At 35.7% G+C, this 16488-nt stretch overlaps 1 protein-coding gene and 1 long non-coding RNA gene across 3 annotated transcripts; both read right to left on the bottom strand.

The window, feature by feature from the left end:
- Positions 1–483: 483 nt before the first annotated feature.
- On the bottom strand, positions 484–2740 carry LOC100536175 (cortexin-2). The gene is made up of 2 exons (XM_087287238.1): positions 2544–2740; positions 484–1929 (listed from the first exon to the last, which is right to left on the bottom strand). Exon 2 carries the CDS (start codon positions 1852–1854, stop codon positions 1621–1623), a length of 234 nt encoding a protein of 77 aa, XP_087143364.1. The 5' UTR covers positions 1855–1929; positions 2544–2740; the 3' UTR covers positions 484–1620.
- A 7384-nt stretch (positions 2741–10124) lies between these two features.
- Positions 10125–16085, bottom strand: LOC147840322 (uncharacterized). 2 transcript variants are annotated; one of them, XR_015511555.1, is made up of 8 exons: positions 16039–16085; positions 15369–15563; positions 14724–14757; positions 13315–13370; positions 13071–13220; positions 12866–12958; positions 10963–11509; positions 10125–10679 (listed from the first exon to the last, which is right to left on the bottom strand). It is a non-coding gene; the product is annotated as an uncharacterized LOC147840322 (long non-coding RNA). The 2 variants fall into 2 exon arrangements; XR_015511556.1 differs by lacking the exon at positions 15369–15563.
- Between the last annotated feature and the right edge of the window lie 403 nt (positions 16086–16488).

Below are 16488 nucleotides of genomic sequence, written 5' to 3'. Positions count from 1 at the left end.
TCAATGATGGGCTAAAAATGAGGAAATCAGCAAATTTCTGCATGTGCAGATTCTGTGTGGGCCTACCCATGACTATACAGACAAAGCAGAATAATATAAGAAAATATCAGTTTGCAACATCAAGCAGCAGAACCAGCTGTTTTTAATGTCTAAAAGTGAATGAGATTGGAAATGTCGAGCCAAAAGGATTCAAATGGCTGCGCATGCTCGTACCCAAAAAATAAGGTCAATGGGTGGCTTTTTAAAAATCTATACATCTTTAGGGTCAATACACCTTCAAGTTGACAGTTTTTGTAATCATTCTTCTGCGCTTACATTTTTTTTTACATCTTAAATTAAAATTCATAAACATGCATTGCTTACTACACCTCAATTCAAATCCAAATTCTGAACCAGAATTAGAAAGTATCTATAAAGCATTGCACTAGACATCACACAACCTTGCCCAATTTCATGCATAAAGACACTCAATAAGTTGAGATGTAAACATATCCTTTTTTTTATTTGGAAACAAATATAAAAGCACATTAAAATGCAAAAGCCACTTGAAAACTACATGGCACGTTTTCTCTTTGAATAAAGTCGTCAGCATCTCTCTCCGTTTTAAAGGCTCAAATTTACTGGACACGCCACTCAGCTAAGACACAATGTGCATCGTGAGAACAGCAGATCGGTGTTGTGGACAAATAACACCCTCTGCATTACAGACCGGAAAGCAATAGCTAAGTTGCACCTAAATGGCAATATCGACCTCCTCTGCACGCAAGACACACGCCGCACCTGTTTATTTTGGCTTCTTTTCTACTAAACATGTACTGTAAGTCAAGCAAATCACAGGTGAACCAGACTTTGAGAAGGAAAAGAAAGCACTGTGCTGAGAGCCCGGGCAGTACGGCAAACGTTTGATAGAACAGTCCATTTCAACATCGGCAAATACTGAAGAACAACAGAGAGGAAACCGGACTCATCCTATTAAGAACACCATAGAGAGAGGCAGGGAAAGGACCTGGCAAATCAAACATTCAGTTTGCCCACCAAGGCTGGTAGGTCAGTACAATGATTGACATTTAGCTGAATAACAGCAAGGCCAATTTCTCAGGCCGTTCTGTAAACACACAGATTTGTAAGGCGCAAAGCTCAAGAGTCCCAAGCCGAGGAGCTCACAGGATGTAATCATCCCAAAACAAATGCACTGTGCTTTTATGATAAGTGTGGAATGACTCATTGAGAAATGGATTAACCTACTTTTTTTAATTTTCCAATTACCAAACTGTTAATTTGTGGACGTAGAAAATAATTAACCACATTATTAGTCCGTAATAAAGCTGGTTTTCGAACACAAAAGATTCATCGCTAAGACTTTTCAGCCATGCTGAACGTGACATCAGTGGTGGAAGCGAAACCCTGTCAGAACACGTGAGACATGAAAGTGTGTCTAAGTGCAGTTTTCAAATGGAACAACCAGATCCACAAGTACACAAAACCACCGTCACGAACAACAACACTTGAGGGATACGGTCGGCTCTGAGGTGGAGGAGGTGTGGTGGTGGTGGTTGTGTGTGTGTGTGTGTGTGTGAGGTAATCATCGCATGTCTCCTAGCCCAAAATCAGGCTAGCAGCTCAGGCAATGCGGTAGTCGAAGGTGTCTTTTTCCATATAGTCTGTCCATGTGGAACTCGGCATGCTGCTGTACGGATCCAGCAGGATTCGGAAGCAGCGCACGATCAGCAGCCCCAGAAAGATGAAGAGGAGGAGGACGAAGACGAAGGCAGCCTTCTGCTCCAGTGTGAGGAAAGGGATGGGCTGGGTGGCCCCAGACGCAGACAGCGTGCTGCTGTGGAGATGCTCCGCCATCCTCTCCAGTGTGTCGGAGCGGGTCAGGGGCACGCGGCCATTTTCCAGATCAACAGGTTTCTGTTTAGAGCCATTCTGGAAAGATGAAACAGCGTGAAATGTCACAAGCAAACGTGTCACACTTTTGAGGACCGACAGCAACAATTTGACAGCACAGCACAGCAGCGCGGGCCTCTTGTTTAAAGACACATTACATAAGATCACCGTGTACATGTTCATCAGAATTACAGTACCAGGACAGCCTTCAGTGTGTTATCTCTCTCATCCTAACGCGATCAAATCCATATCCAACTGTATTTCTTTTATGCCTCCCTGATTTATTCTCTGAAAGCGCCGGTTTCTGTTTGGTCGCTGACCCTTTAATGGTTCAGTTCTTTGATGCCAGCGCTCGCGATCAGCCCTGGCACTCCCTGGCTCAATTTCGCTCCACAAATCTGAAGATTTCTCATGAACAATGTGAAGTCGCACACATGATATTCGAGCGTACCTGGGGTTTGGATTACAGGAGCTCCTGACATTATCTCCTCTCCCCATTTGCGATTTGTTTTGATAAAATTTCAATGTAAACACCCGATCGATGCTTTCTAAAATGGGAGAAAATTGTGTTCTCCCCGCTCTGACAGCTGAAGCCGGTGATGCCAGAGCACATACACAGAGCTGCGGATGCAATGAAAGCATTAGTTTCTCACCTGTTGTTACTGAAGAGGATTCATCAGTGGGAGGGTGATGGAGACCCGAAATAAGCGGGGAGAGAGACAGCTTCCATCACGACTGTCCGCCCAGAGACAGATGCTTGTCACAACTTTTTTTCCTCAGCCCAGCTCGTCGATTTGTTCAGCAATCAAAATAAAATCGCCGTCTCTCCGCTTCCATTCCTCTCCTCTGTGGTCCAACTCCCTCTTTCCCTCACCAAGATGAGCATGTAGTGGTGTCACATCACCCATAGCAACCAGTTGCCATAGCAATCCCTCCAAGTGTGTTCAGCAAAGCCGAGCTGGTGAGAGACAAGTGTGATCCAGGCAAAGCGCAGTGTAAACGTGTGTTTCTGTGAAGGCGGAGGATTTAATACAGACCCGCTGATGTGTGATAACAACAGTGGCTAAAAATAGGGGCCGCTTTTAACTTTGCAGGATTAACACGTTTCAATACGGTCTCTACTACAAGCTGCTCACGAATGTCAGCCAATCAGCTTAAATGGGGAATGTCATGCTTTCAGACACGCTGCTGTCATTTGATATGTCTGAGATGCACAGTGGATGCATTCAGACTCAGAAGCTGTCACTGAGCGAGCAGGGCTGGAAATGTAGGTGTATACGCTGGATATATTTAAACACTACTGATAGATCAGCTGACTGACTGATTTATTTATTTACTGTGTGATTGATGGCTGTGGAGAAATAACTCTGTCTGGAAAATATCCAACACTGAGTGGTGCAGGGAGGTTTCTGCACTATAACAGAGTAGGTTTTTAAAAATACATTGTTGATGTATTTGGATGCTTTCAAGATTTAACTGGATGCACATATATATTTTGGCAAACATTTTATACAAGGCTGGACTATTATTGTTATTCATGGAGTTTTTTTTGTCCTCACGTTTCATATAATTCATTTACATATAATATAATATAATATAATATAATATAATATAATATAATATAATATAATATAATATAATATAATATGATATAATATAATATAATATTTTATAATTCATTCATTAATTTTCTTTTTGGCTTGGTTCCTTTATTAACCTGGGGTCGCCACAGTGGAATGAACCGCCAACTTATCCAGCACATGTTTATGCAGCAGATGTCCTTCCATTTGCAGCCCATCACTTGAAAAGATACACACTCATTCACCCACATACAATATTGTCAATTTAGTTTGTTCAATTCACCTATGGCACATGTCTTTAAACTGTGGGGAGAACATGCAAACTCCGAAACACAGTAATGCCAACTGACCCAGCCAAGGCTCGAACCAGTGAACTTTTTGCTGTGAGGAGACAGCGCTAACAACTGCTTTGTAATATAATATAATATAATATAAAATAATAGTTGCCGTTTCTGTGTGGAGTTTGCATGTTCTCCCTGTGTTCGTGTGGGTTTCCTCCTGGTTCTCCGGTTTCCCCCACAGTCCAAAGACATGCGGTACAGGTGAATTGGGTAGGCTAAATTGTCCGTAGTGTATGAGTGTGTGTGGATGTTTCCCAGAGATGGGTTGCAGCTGGAAGGGCATCCGCTACGTAAAACATATGTTGGAAAAATAGATGGTTCATTCTGCTGTGGCGACCCCAGATTAATAAAGGGAATGAGCCAAAAAGAAAATGAATAATATAATATAATATAATATAATATAATATAATATAATATAATATAATATAATATAATTTTAAATAAATGTAAATAAAATGTATATAAATATAATTATTGGCATAATAGGGCAAGACATATTATTGTAATGAATATGATTAGTATTAAATTTATATAATTTTAATTCAAGAGAACTAAATTGATATGTTGAATGAACAATGTAATATATGATTTATTATTATTTTAAATATATATTTGAATAAACTATGCAAATATAGTTACAAATTATACGGCAGGACTATTTTTGTTATTATAAATCCATATACAATAGATTTTTTTTATCATAAAGGTTTTGTTTTTCAGTCTAAGTAAACTAAACATATATTAAATATGATATGATATAATACAATTTAATTTGACATATAATAATATTTTAAATGTATAATAATGATAGTTTATATAAAATACAATAATACAGTATATATTCTAAGAATTAAGAATTTATTTATTGTAGTAACTATTAAAATTAAATATGTACTGTTTACTATTTGTAAATGCACATGATACTATGTACTATGTAATATAATAGGTGAAATAACTTATCTGATTAATTATATTAATTATATACATAAATAAATTAATAAAATCGCATATAAATCAGAGGATCAAAATACAGATGATGAGCTTCGTGAATAAATTTGAACTACAAATAGTTTTAGGGGAAATAATTGATATGCTAATTATTACTTTATTTTTCATGAGACATTTTCTGTATATTATTCGGAATTATGCACTTCCACAAAGTTGTTAAACTACAATTTTGCACGTTTTCATTTTCAGGAACACAAAAATGTCCCTATAAAAACGTCAAAACGTAAGCTATGTGTAGCCAAAGCGCAATCATTTAAGCTCTTTTGTGTAGCCTACTTTATATATGTATTCTCAAATGTGCGATTTAAAAGTAGGCTATTCACAATAACACAAAACATAAACTTTTCATAAACTTCAGTAGCCTACCTTAAGATTTGTGTCTTCATCTCAGAGGATGTTTCATTTCCATTCGATGGTTAGACGTAAATGTCGTTGAGTGAATTTTCTGTCAGAGAACTACAGAATTTAAACTCAAGGCAGAAAACTGAATGCGGCCTGTTGTTCTCATCTAAAAATGTTTAAACAGCGTCACCTACCGGCTGTCCACTGCAGATCACTTCACCTGAAATTAAAGGGATCACCCAAAAAATGAAGATGACTCAGTTTTTTCACCCATGAGGTTTTAAACCGTGAGTTCCTTTTTTCTTCTTCTTTCGAACACAAAATAAGTTTTTAAGTCGTAAACCGACTTCCATAATAGGAAAAAACATGACAATGGAGGTTAAGGCTTTAAAAAGGCGAAGAATGAGTAAATGACACTTTTTTCTTTTGGGGTGAACTAAAATCCATTATAGTTTCCTCCAAGGACGTCATAACACGAAACATTCAATAATATGTTAATGTTTTGAAATATTAATATAATTACCATCATCAAATGGATTAATTTTAATCATTGATCTGATTCATTCATTCTGGTAACAGATGGTGTGGAAACGGGCACCTAATTCGCCAGAGGTCTGATATATCCTAATTAATGTCAAAAATCACCAACTAAGAAGGCTTAATAATGAAGTAAATATAAAAACGTTACCTTTGTTTTAAACTTATGACCGCTGGGTGGCAGCAGGGCACCACCTTTGGCCGTTTCCTCATTGTTTATTAAAGTGTATCTGTAGATGGCGCTCTATATCTCTGGATTATTTACTATCAGTATCGTCTTCCTAAGACAAAAGGAATGCAAAATACAAGCCTGTAAAAACAGAGTCAGTTTTTATGTGAAAAATATAGTTTATGTCTGTACAAAACAAGCAAGCTGGATACTAAACAAGCACGCTGTATTTAATCACAATCACATTTAATCGTTTACCCAGTGCTATCTAGACTAGATTTAATGAATTTATGGTTAAATTGATAACAACTGAGTTTACCAAGTACTAACAAGTAACCACTAACCATCATTAATCTGCATCCTCCACTCAACCTTAACAAAAACAACACAAACGAACCTGCAATCTTCAAAGCTTCACTTTCTCTCACAAGATCTGTTTCCTATAGGAACACAGTGAGCCTCTGCTTCTGTACATCCTCAGCAGAAATATTACAGTAATGAAACATTTGACTGATTCATTCCCATTTATACTAATATGAATGCAAATGGTAGAAGAGCGTGGGTGGTTCACAGATATGTGATCATATTTTCCAAAGATTAATGATCTTATCGATCGTTATTATTCAGCAGAGAATGCTGTTTGAATTAATGAGGTGTGAGGCATTCAAAGTGGAATGCTAAAATGAAAAACAGAAGAAAGGAACATTTAACACAATAATGTGCTGCGTATGAAGACCTACATTTATCTTGTGTGTGTGAGCGTGTGCATCATCAAATTTATAATGGTTTTAGTGGTTGTAATGGAGATTAGGCTACATTTGCTTTAATGAAAACTATAATGGTCCCTTGGGCCTCTACTGTTAATATGTTATCTTCTACTAGTGGCATTAAAGGAACACAACTTTGTTGAGGAAAAGGTTCATTTTAAAAACCCGCTAGAGTTAAGTAGTTAAGTTTTACCATTTTATGTGCATTCAGCCGATCTCAGGGTCCATGAGCACTATAGCTTAGCTTAGCATAAATCATTGAATCACAGACCATTAACATCTTGCACAAAGTTTTAATTCAAGGGCAAAGGTTTGCACTTGACACTTATTTTAATTTATTAAAATTTATTATTAATTAATCCTCTCTTCATAAAATGTATTAAGTTAAATTAAATAGTAAGGCCTGCAGCCAATGGGAGGTTTGGGTGGTTTGAAAGACCGAAAGTTGCATTATTATTTTTAAATTATATTTTTTTTTTATTTAAATGGCCAAATTCTGACTAAGGAAAATTGAATGTACGGGCCAGTTTGTTGTTGTTTGTAGGCTTCAGTTTTTAATTTAAAACAAGTTGTAACAGATTTAAAAACCTAAATAAATTAATGATAGGTTTGACAATAATTTGACAAAATGTTAGAAATATTTTTGGTACATCAACAAGTGTGGTTATGATAACCATCCGACAAGCTAATGCAGCAAAGATTAGTACTTACACGTCATAATTAAATAGAAAATGAGGCAAATAACTGCAAAAAGATTCAGTTTTTCAGAAACCAAATACCCACCTCTTTCAATAAGCCGGAAAAAGGCCTGCTAGTGTATTGTTAAAAGAATGTTTATTAACTAATAAAGCTTCAGTTTAAGTGACTTACGATTTTCAATTTTTCAGCCACCATCCTTACTTGTGTGTGTGAGAATTTTCAAGCAGAAAAGTCTGGACTCTTCTGTAGTTGCATCATGTAATAAGACCAATAGAAAAATGAAAAGTTTCTTTTTTCTAAGCCACATGGCTGGAACTATACTTTCATTCTGACGTAATAATCATAGTCTAATCCGATTCATTGATCTATGCTAAGATAAGCTAAAGTGCTCCTGCCAGTCTCGGATGGATTAAAAAATGGTATAACTCTAGAAGAGTTTTAAAATGAGCATGCTTTCAAATTGTGTCAAAACCAATCAATCCAAGTAAAATATGTTTAAAAAACACACTAAAATGTTCTGGTTTAATGGTTAAAATCTGATGTTTTAAACAGTATTTGCAGGGAAAGCATTAGAAATTCTGTGATGTTTTGACGTCTATAGTTTTTTAGTTGGGTTTTCTTGTTCTCCATAACTTTTTTTACCCCAACCGAATGTCCATGTGTGTCACGCCTGCAGTGACCTTTGACAGATTTCCTCACTGAAGCTCAAGAGGCTGATGAAAGGCAAAATAATTGCTTCTTTTCCCAAATGTTTCAAGCGCAAACCCCTGTGATGCCTGACACTTGTGTTCATTGCAATCAACTGTCCTAAACACGTCTGCCTCGCCATCAAAGCGCTGGATAAATGATGTGTTTATAGAGGAGAACTCAAATGCAGCTCCAGCCGAATAAAAGTGTGTGAGCCACTTTGAAATATTTTAGCTTCATTTCATCAGAGTAAAATCTTCTGAAAGAGGAGAGAGAGAGAGAAAGCGGCAGACGGAGAGACGGGGAAATCATCTCTTGCGCTGGCTGCCATGACCCCGAGGCCATTTTTTTCTGTCCTCCGTTTTGAGACAAGTGATTTAATTGAAAAAAAAAGAGGAAAGAAAGGATACTTGTGGAAGACCGTGGTTCCGAGTCGTTAACTGTGGGGAGGTGCGCTGGTTAAGGGGACTAATTGAATGTCAGCATGAGCCATTGAGAAAGAGCTCAAGTGCAGTGTCAGCAAAAGCAGGTGGGCGGGTGAGGGTAAAAAAGTTACAAAAATCAAAACGAGAAGGTTTAATCCTATTAATAGGACAGTTTGTACAAAAAAAATGTACTTGCTCTTATGTCATTCCAATCTTGACTTCATTTTTTCCCCCATTTCCAATCCAAAAAAAGGGTTTTATTCATTGGGTTCTAATACAGCATATGAGGGTGATCAGATTTGATTATTTATCCACTTTCACATCTTTCAAATCCAAACCCAGAAGAAATTTAGTCATCTTCAGACACACGCTTCGAATGCTATCACTTAATTCAACGGGCTTTATCGTTGGTTATCATCAGCTATTAGATATGGGCCAGTAGGGAGCTTCTGAGTCTACTGGTAGTCTCAAAAGGCGGTTATCATCCATCCACATGGTTAATCAGCTATACTAATAGAGAAACCTCCAGATCCATATCTGGTTTTACATTACTGTGACAATTGGGTTTAGGGTTGGGGTAGGGGTAGAAACAATTAAATAAAATACAATTAATAGGAAATTTGATGAATAATTCTAATAATAGGGATGCTCCGATAAGAATTTTGAAGCTGATACTGAGTACCGATTCCACGTAATGGTGATCTGCAGATACCGAGTACCGATTTTGATGTTTATTTAACTTTAAGAAAAGAATTCTAAAAGAATGTAGAAAGGATGTTGAATATAATCCCTTAAACACGTCTCTTATAACCATATAGTGTGGACACGTCATGGTCAGAAATAGCTTAATAGAAAATTATAAGATTTGGTAAGAAAAATAACAGACAATGCGATTGGCAAACTGCAAAAATGGGAGAATAATTAAATATGCCTTAATGAAGAAAAAGTTTGGAGTGCATTTGAAGTTTGGATGCATAAAAAGTAAAAATGCATCTTCCTCTGCTTGTAAACTAACATCTACGATCAGTTCATGGGATCAGCCAGATTAGCGAGTACTGATCGAGTCATAAAATGTTTATGATTATTGGCCGATACCGATCTTTGGCCAATCAATCGTAGCATCCCTAATAAATTATCCTATATATCTTCCGGCTGCAGTCGTATGTGTTCTATAGCTGATTAGCCATGTGGATGGATGATGGCTTACCAGTGCAGAATGTCCTTACTGGCCAAACTCAATCGAGTACACTGTAAATTCTAACATGTTCAGTTTACTTAAAAAAAGTTTGGAAACCGATTGCCTTATTTTTGTAATATAAACTTACAAGGAAATCTTAAGTTAAGTTTAATTATTGCCTTGAAGTAAGAAAACTAAAACTTATAAAGTAAACTAACTGTTAAAAATCAAGTAAGTTTAATAGAAAATTCTAGTTAACATACTTGTCATTATTTAGTAACCTTACTTAGGGTTTTATAGTAAGATTACTTTATTAACTCTATTTAACTAATACTGTTCTACCATGTTCAGTTAACATCTTGAATGCTAGTAGTCTCAACATTGCTTTAATCCACCATTTTAAGTAATGTCAACTAAAGAAACTACGTGCAATCGGTTTCCACATTTTCTTCAATTAAACTGAATATAAAATATGTAGTTCAACTTACAAGTAATGACATTATACAGGTCTTAAATGTAAACATTTTATTTGACAAAAATAGCAGAATTTCACAATAAACTTGTGATATTTTAGTATCACAATACACTTGTACACAATACAGTTTTGTAAAAACCTGTTGTAAAGTGCTGTAATATACTGTAAATAGCAATACAGACAAAAAATATAATAAACATGTTCAACCCTAAAACACAAGTTTTCTAAAATGTTTAAAAATCTATCAAAAAAACTTTAAATACTTGACACTTGGAAAAAAGATTATTGTATTTAAACATGAATTTAAACGTGAATTAGTGTAATTAAACATGCCATTGCACCAGCACTCTAAACATGGCAGCATATAGACACTCACAGAGGAACAGATATTTAGCTTTAAAGCTGATTTGTTAGACTGTGTAGTTTAGATTGTCCTACAGAAAATATCACATTAGTGTGGTCAAAAGTATTGAGTTTGGCATCAATCAATACTGAAATATTAAAAATATCCATTACTCACCAGCATTTGAGTGCCACTGAGCTCGTTCTTAAACACCATTAATTGGCCACTGTGTTCACATGCTCAACAGAAATGACTGTGATTGGCTGTGACTGTCATAGGTTTACCATTTTTCACTGAGTCCAAACAAAGTTACACAGACACTGAAGCGTTTCAAAGCCATGTCGATCAGCTGATCTGTTTAGAAGCGAACATATGAGCTACCTGCTGATGGATCGACTGATCGACAGTGCTTTAAAATTATCCAGTGTCTTTGTATCTTTGCACTTGGTGAACAGTGGTGAAGAGTGGTAAAAACAATGACCTTCATAGCCAATCAGTTATGTCTGCTGAGCATGTGAACACAATGGCCGATCAGTTCTTGCAAAGTTAGTGGGAAATGGATGGACTTTTTTTTTTTTTTTTCAGTACTGATTGGTACCAAACTCAATACTTTTGACAACCCTATAAATCACAATACACTTTTTTGGTAAAAAAAAAAAGTGTTTTAAACACCAAAATGCTGCAGTCCTAAATGTAACACTGCAAACAGCAACATGTTAAAAAGCAACACTTTGTAATTAAACATGCCATTATACCTGAACCTTTAAACATACAGCACAGCAGTATATAGGCACTCGCAGATAAAAACACATTAAGCTTCCCTCCCAGCAAAAGCAACACACGTTGAACAAATTCAAATGCATTGCTCAAAGTCTTTGGGTAGTCCGAATTCAGTGTGTAAATCAAAGCAAAAAAAGAGACATACTGCATGTGGCAAAGTCCATAACCACTTTTCCTTCCAGTATAAAGGCCCACATTGCATCCATAATGCGGTTCTTTAGACATCTTCACACATGACAGGCAGCAGGCCTACATCTTCTGCACTGAAGTCCGACTCTACAATTACATCCTATGAATAGAGAAAGAAAAATAAGTAAAGTTTGATATTCTAAATGGCACTAATAAAGCCTGTAGTGGCCAGGAGACCAAAAGCAGAGGTGAAAAAAATTACAATTCCTTGTGCTTAATTTGGTAACACTTCAGTAGGGACCAATTACCCTATTAACTAGTTGCTTATTAGCATGACTATTTGTGTGTTCATACATTTTACATTCAAATGCTTCTTATAAGAAGGCCTTGCTATGGTGCTCCTTCTCAAATGTAGACCAACACGATGGATTTGCCTGTACTGCTTCTACTAGGCTTGTCATGATAGTGGAATTTGGTACCAACCCATATAGAAATTTTAAAAACATCCATTTCCTGCTAACATTTGAGCATTGTTGAGTGTCATTTCTGTTAAGCATGTGAACAGAATGGCAAAACAGTGCTGTTTAAAAATGTGCTCAACAGTGCTTAAAATGTTAGCAGGAAATTTGCTGCTTAAAATTGCAGCAGAGATTGGTACCAAATTCCAGTATCTTGACAACCCTAGCTCCTACATATACCAAATGATGTTTGCTCCAACCTTAAAACATAACACAATTCTAAAGGAACAATCAATTTTTGAAATTAAAGAAACACTGTAATGTAATAACAAACTGCAATAAAAGTACTTTTAAAACATTTTCAAGAAATTTAATGCAAATGTGTGAGAGACCATAATCAATATAAATATTTGTGGGGAAAGCTTAATAAATTGGGAACCAATTCATGAATGCATTTGGTTTTGCTAGATTAAAGCAGTCAGTCAAGTTTGCATTATTTAGCACACTGATTTCCAATTTATTAATAACTATTTATTTTAGACAAAATTGATGTTTTAGTATGGCTTTTGGAGCAAGGGTGCAGCCATCTACGATCCCACAGCAGGTGACTTCACAGGGTTGGTTATAATACGGAGCATCTTTTGACTTTGTGGCTTTTAACACTATCTTTTTACATCTTAATCCAGCAGGTTCTTTCAACGGAAATTATATTTCTCTCAACATATTACATAGCTATTACACTTATTAAGAATTTTTTTCAAGCTAATCTTCCTCCTTTTCAAAACAAGTGTGATTAAAAATTAAAGAAATGCATTCATTACTTCACTGGCCAATGAAGCTAACTGACCCTGTGATGGCACAAGCTGCTGTATTTGCAACATGGCAATGCTCTTGCTCCAAAGGCCATAATATAACATCCCTCTTACTTTCAAATACTTACATTAAATGCATTTGTTTTATTTTTATAAAATTAAAAATTTATATTAATAAGTGAAGTAAACTGGATTGACTGCTTCATTTCCAGTCTAAGAAAGCAGAAACAATAATATACTACTTACAAAACACATCCTGAAAATTTCTTTAGACTCATCCCTCTAAAGGACTGAAAGACCCCGGAGAACTGCTGTGCGGACAAGCATTACATCAGATGACTGTGAAAAAGTAAAGACAGGTAGACATGCATTATAGCCCAATGTAAACATCAAATGCAATTTATTGCAATCAAATGCAAATTATGATTCAAAGATGATGTCACAAAAATACCTTTGAATAAACATGTTGCAAAATCTCTTCTAGTTTTCTTCTGCAATTTTCTCCTGTTTTTTTTTTTTTAATTTCAATTAAACGAGCAGTGTGTGTCCAATGCAGCGTAGAACTTGCATCTCACATTTCTTCCTGATATTTGATTGAATTCTGCAATGATCCAATCAAAAACATTAATAGTCATTATTAACATTCAAAAACACAAATTCACAAAATCACACAAAGTTTTGAAAAGAAAACAAACCTTCTGCAGCACTTGTATCAGCTGGTGTTTCCTCTATGACTTCCTTCTGGATGTCACTGTTGTGCACAAAAACGTAAAGTGTTATTGACATGGCTAAGCGAAATTCTAAAACAAAAAACAGAAATCAGAAACACATGCAATGATACAATGCAATGCCATTGAGCAACAGATGTTACACTTTAACATGACATAGTTAAATGCACTTGAATAATAAAAGCTGCCAAATACTCCTGGCGCCTGTCATCAAAAGCATGAGCTATACTTGTCACCAAACAGTAATAAACACAACCCCCGATTAAATATACTCATGGCATTGTTGCTGGTGTGCCTTACTTTTATGCGCATTAAAAGTGGAATATATATTTGTCTCAATTGAAGTCTTTAAAAGGACACTGAACTTTCTGACAAGGATTGCACAGTTTACCAGTACTATGGTAGTATCGTGATACTATGGCTCCAAGATACTGCCGGTCCCACTGTAGTTTGTAAATGGTAATATTGTCATTAACAGTCTGCCTACAATACAAAATGCTGCATGTGAAAAAGTTACTAAAATGCTGACACGATTTAGCAACAATAAATCATTGTATTTTAATAGTCTATGGAGCCTTCTAAGGTTGTAAAACTGTAGAATTTGCGCCTTTTATAGTAGCCTATTGCATATTTTCTGATGGTTCATTTCAAATCGGAATTCATTTATTTTTGTTCCTGTCAATATGATATAATACGTACAACAACCGTGACAATCTATTAAAAAGAATGACTCATGAAGTGAAATTTTGAATTACTTTGGATTCTTATCCTATAATAAGTGTGAAAAAAGATGAAAAACCCAAAATAGCAACAGGAAACAATTTTGACCACCTCATATAGCCTAGGTTTGTTGGAAAAATGCTCTTTTCTTTATGTATCTTTATTTTAATGTATTTTTTGCTGGGATGAATACATTTTAGGTGAACAAATGTGCAAATACTTTTTTCAACAATAAGGGAATTATTTAAATTAGGCCAAGTAGGCATATAATAACATACACAATATAGTATTTCTGACATTTTTCTTTATTTCATGGATTTAAGTTATGAATTACAGTATTGCAATACTACTTGGTATCACCATACTTCAGCTGGTATAGTATTGTAACATAAATTAATGGTATCACAACAACCCTATTTCTAACTAGTACTCAGATGATTATTCAAATGAACAAAATATTCTGACTATTCTTGATCATGCAGTTTTTTGCTGAGAACTTTGTTAAATGTACTTTTAATGCATTAAACGATTTAAAAGTGCCCTGACACTCAGTATGGAGACAAGGTAAGGTTACTGGAACAATTCATGAATATGTTCTATGTCTTGTGCGGTAGTGTTTAAAAAGTTTTTCTTTGATGTGTAAGTGCAAAACTTACAATTCCACTGCATATCAGCTCACAAACTGGTAGTCTGAAATAAAAAATAAATAAAGGGTATAATGATATTACAAACCAAATATGCCACTCACAACACTCTAAGGGTGTGCTACATTTCAAACAACACTGTAATTGTTCAAATTTATTTGCCCTAAATTGTCAAAAATAAGTGAAACCTTCTTTAAAAGTGCAAACTAACAGGTTTGGCAAAGCCTGTTTCTTTGCAAAAAGTTTGCTTATAACAAAAGTTTGTTGATGCCTTTGTGTGATATTGAGCAAACAAAGTGATGTATCTGTGCTTGGTTGTACGAGTTATACCACTTTATCACTAACGTAACGTTAACGTTAGTTATCCATCACACATATTCAGTCGCGTCTGGTCAGATTTGTTTGTCATTACAGCAATACAAAACACTCAATAACATAACAGCAACACTGGAATAATCCTTCAAAACGGCATAAAGTACAGACAAATAGCATATAAAACAAATAATGAGTTAATTAAATCTCTCTCGCATTTTCATAAGTTTAACCTTAAGTTTCATAGGGATTGTTAGCATAAGCACACTTTAGCATCATGTGTAAATATGTATCTGCCTCATACAGTGACACAAATCAATCCCATCGAAATCCTAAATTACTTACGACACTCACGGGTCCATTTTGAGCTGAAACTGCTTTATAATGTTCTAAAAGTCCCGGCGGGTTAAAACTGCTGCTGCCCCGGCCATCATGGAGAAAAAAAGCGACTGGTCTGGTCATGAGCCGCTCGCTGACGCCGGACCGAACCACAGCTGATCTCCTCACCTGCTTCTTGCCGGTTACCTCTTAAAAGTTAATCTAAAAAAAAACACGCATATTTTCGTCACAACAAGCGCCACGAAAGTTCAGCGATAACTACTGTATTTGTAATGCGGCCAAATAGGTTTCGTTTTCTTTTTTTAAAATGAAGACCTACAGCTGTGTGTTAACGTTACATCTATTTGAATGGATCATTGCGTGCGCTCTTGCTCTCTCAGTGCATGATCATTTAAATTGCGCGGCCCGCTCTTTTAGAGCATAACGCCAACTTTACAAATTACTACCAACTTTACAAATTAATAATAGTTATTAAAAAGGACTAAGCAGCTGAAAATAGCTTATCTAGTAAAGTAGACAGTATTGCAAATAAGTGCAGTGGTCAAAACGTTTAGTCACAAAATCATGGGCTAATTCTTTCACAAAACAGCAAACAATTTCACAAAGTGCAGGAAATAAACAGATTACTGATACTATACAAATATAATCAAAGTAGTAATTAAAATGAAAAGTTTACCTTGATTTACAGCAGTACATCTTCTCAATATGAAATCCTGTCCTTCGATGGCGGTGCTGAGTGGCGGTTGGTTGTGACTCGGGATGGGGGATGGGAAATCACCACCCAGTACGCATGCGTAACAGCATGGCTTAGCCCTTATAAGCAATTTTACTCAAATTACATTAGTTATGGGAACTTTATACCTTACTATGTCAGCAACACTAATGCATTTCTAGTAAACTCAACAATTAGCTTAAAATTAAGTAAACACACTAGAATTTTGATAGTAAGGAATACTATTCGCATTTACAGTGTAATAACATTCGCATTGGCTGCTTTAAAACACAGTTGAAGGTTTTCAAATAAATAAAATCTGACACATTTCTGCTCAATCACTAAAAGTCTGGAAACTCTGAAAAAGTGTTTACAGAAAAAGATAAATCTGTTTCAGTACTCCAGACTAACATT

The sequence above is a fragment of the Danio rerio genome, chromosome 16 (assembly GCF_052040795.2).
Source record: "Danio rerio strain M-AB ecotype USA chromosome 16, GRCz13ab, whole genome shotgun sequence".
NCBI lineage: Eukaryota > Metazoa > Chordata > Actinopteri > Cypriniformes > Danionidae > Danio > Danio rerio.
Note: the sequence above shows the minus strand (reverse complement) of the source record. Positions and strands in the feature narration are given on the sequence as shown.

What these genes read in the sequence shown, in the direction of transcription:
- LOC100536175 (XM_087287238.1), bottom strand. Translation starts at nt 1,854, where the DNA reads ATGGCGGAGCATCTCCACAGCAGCACGCTGTCTGCGTCTGGGGCCACC.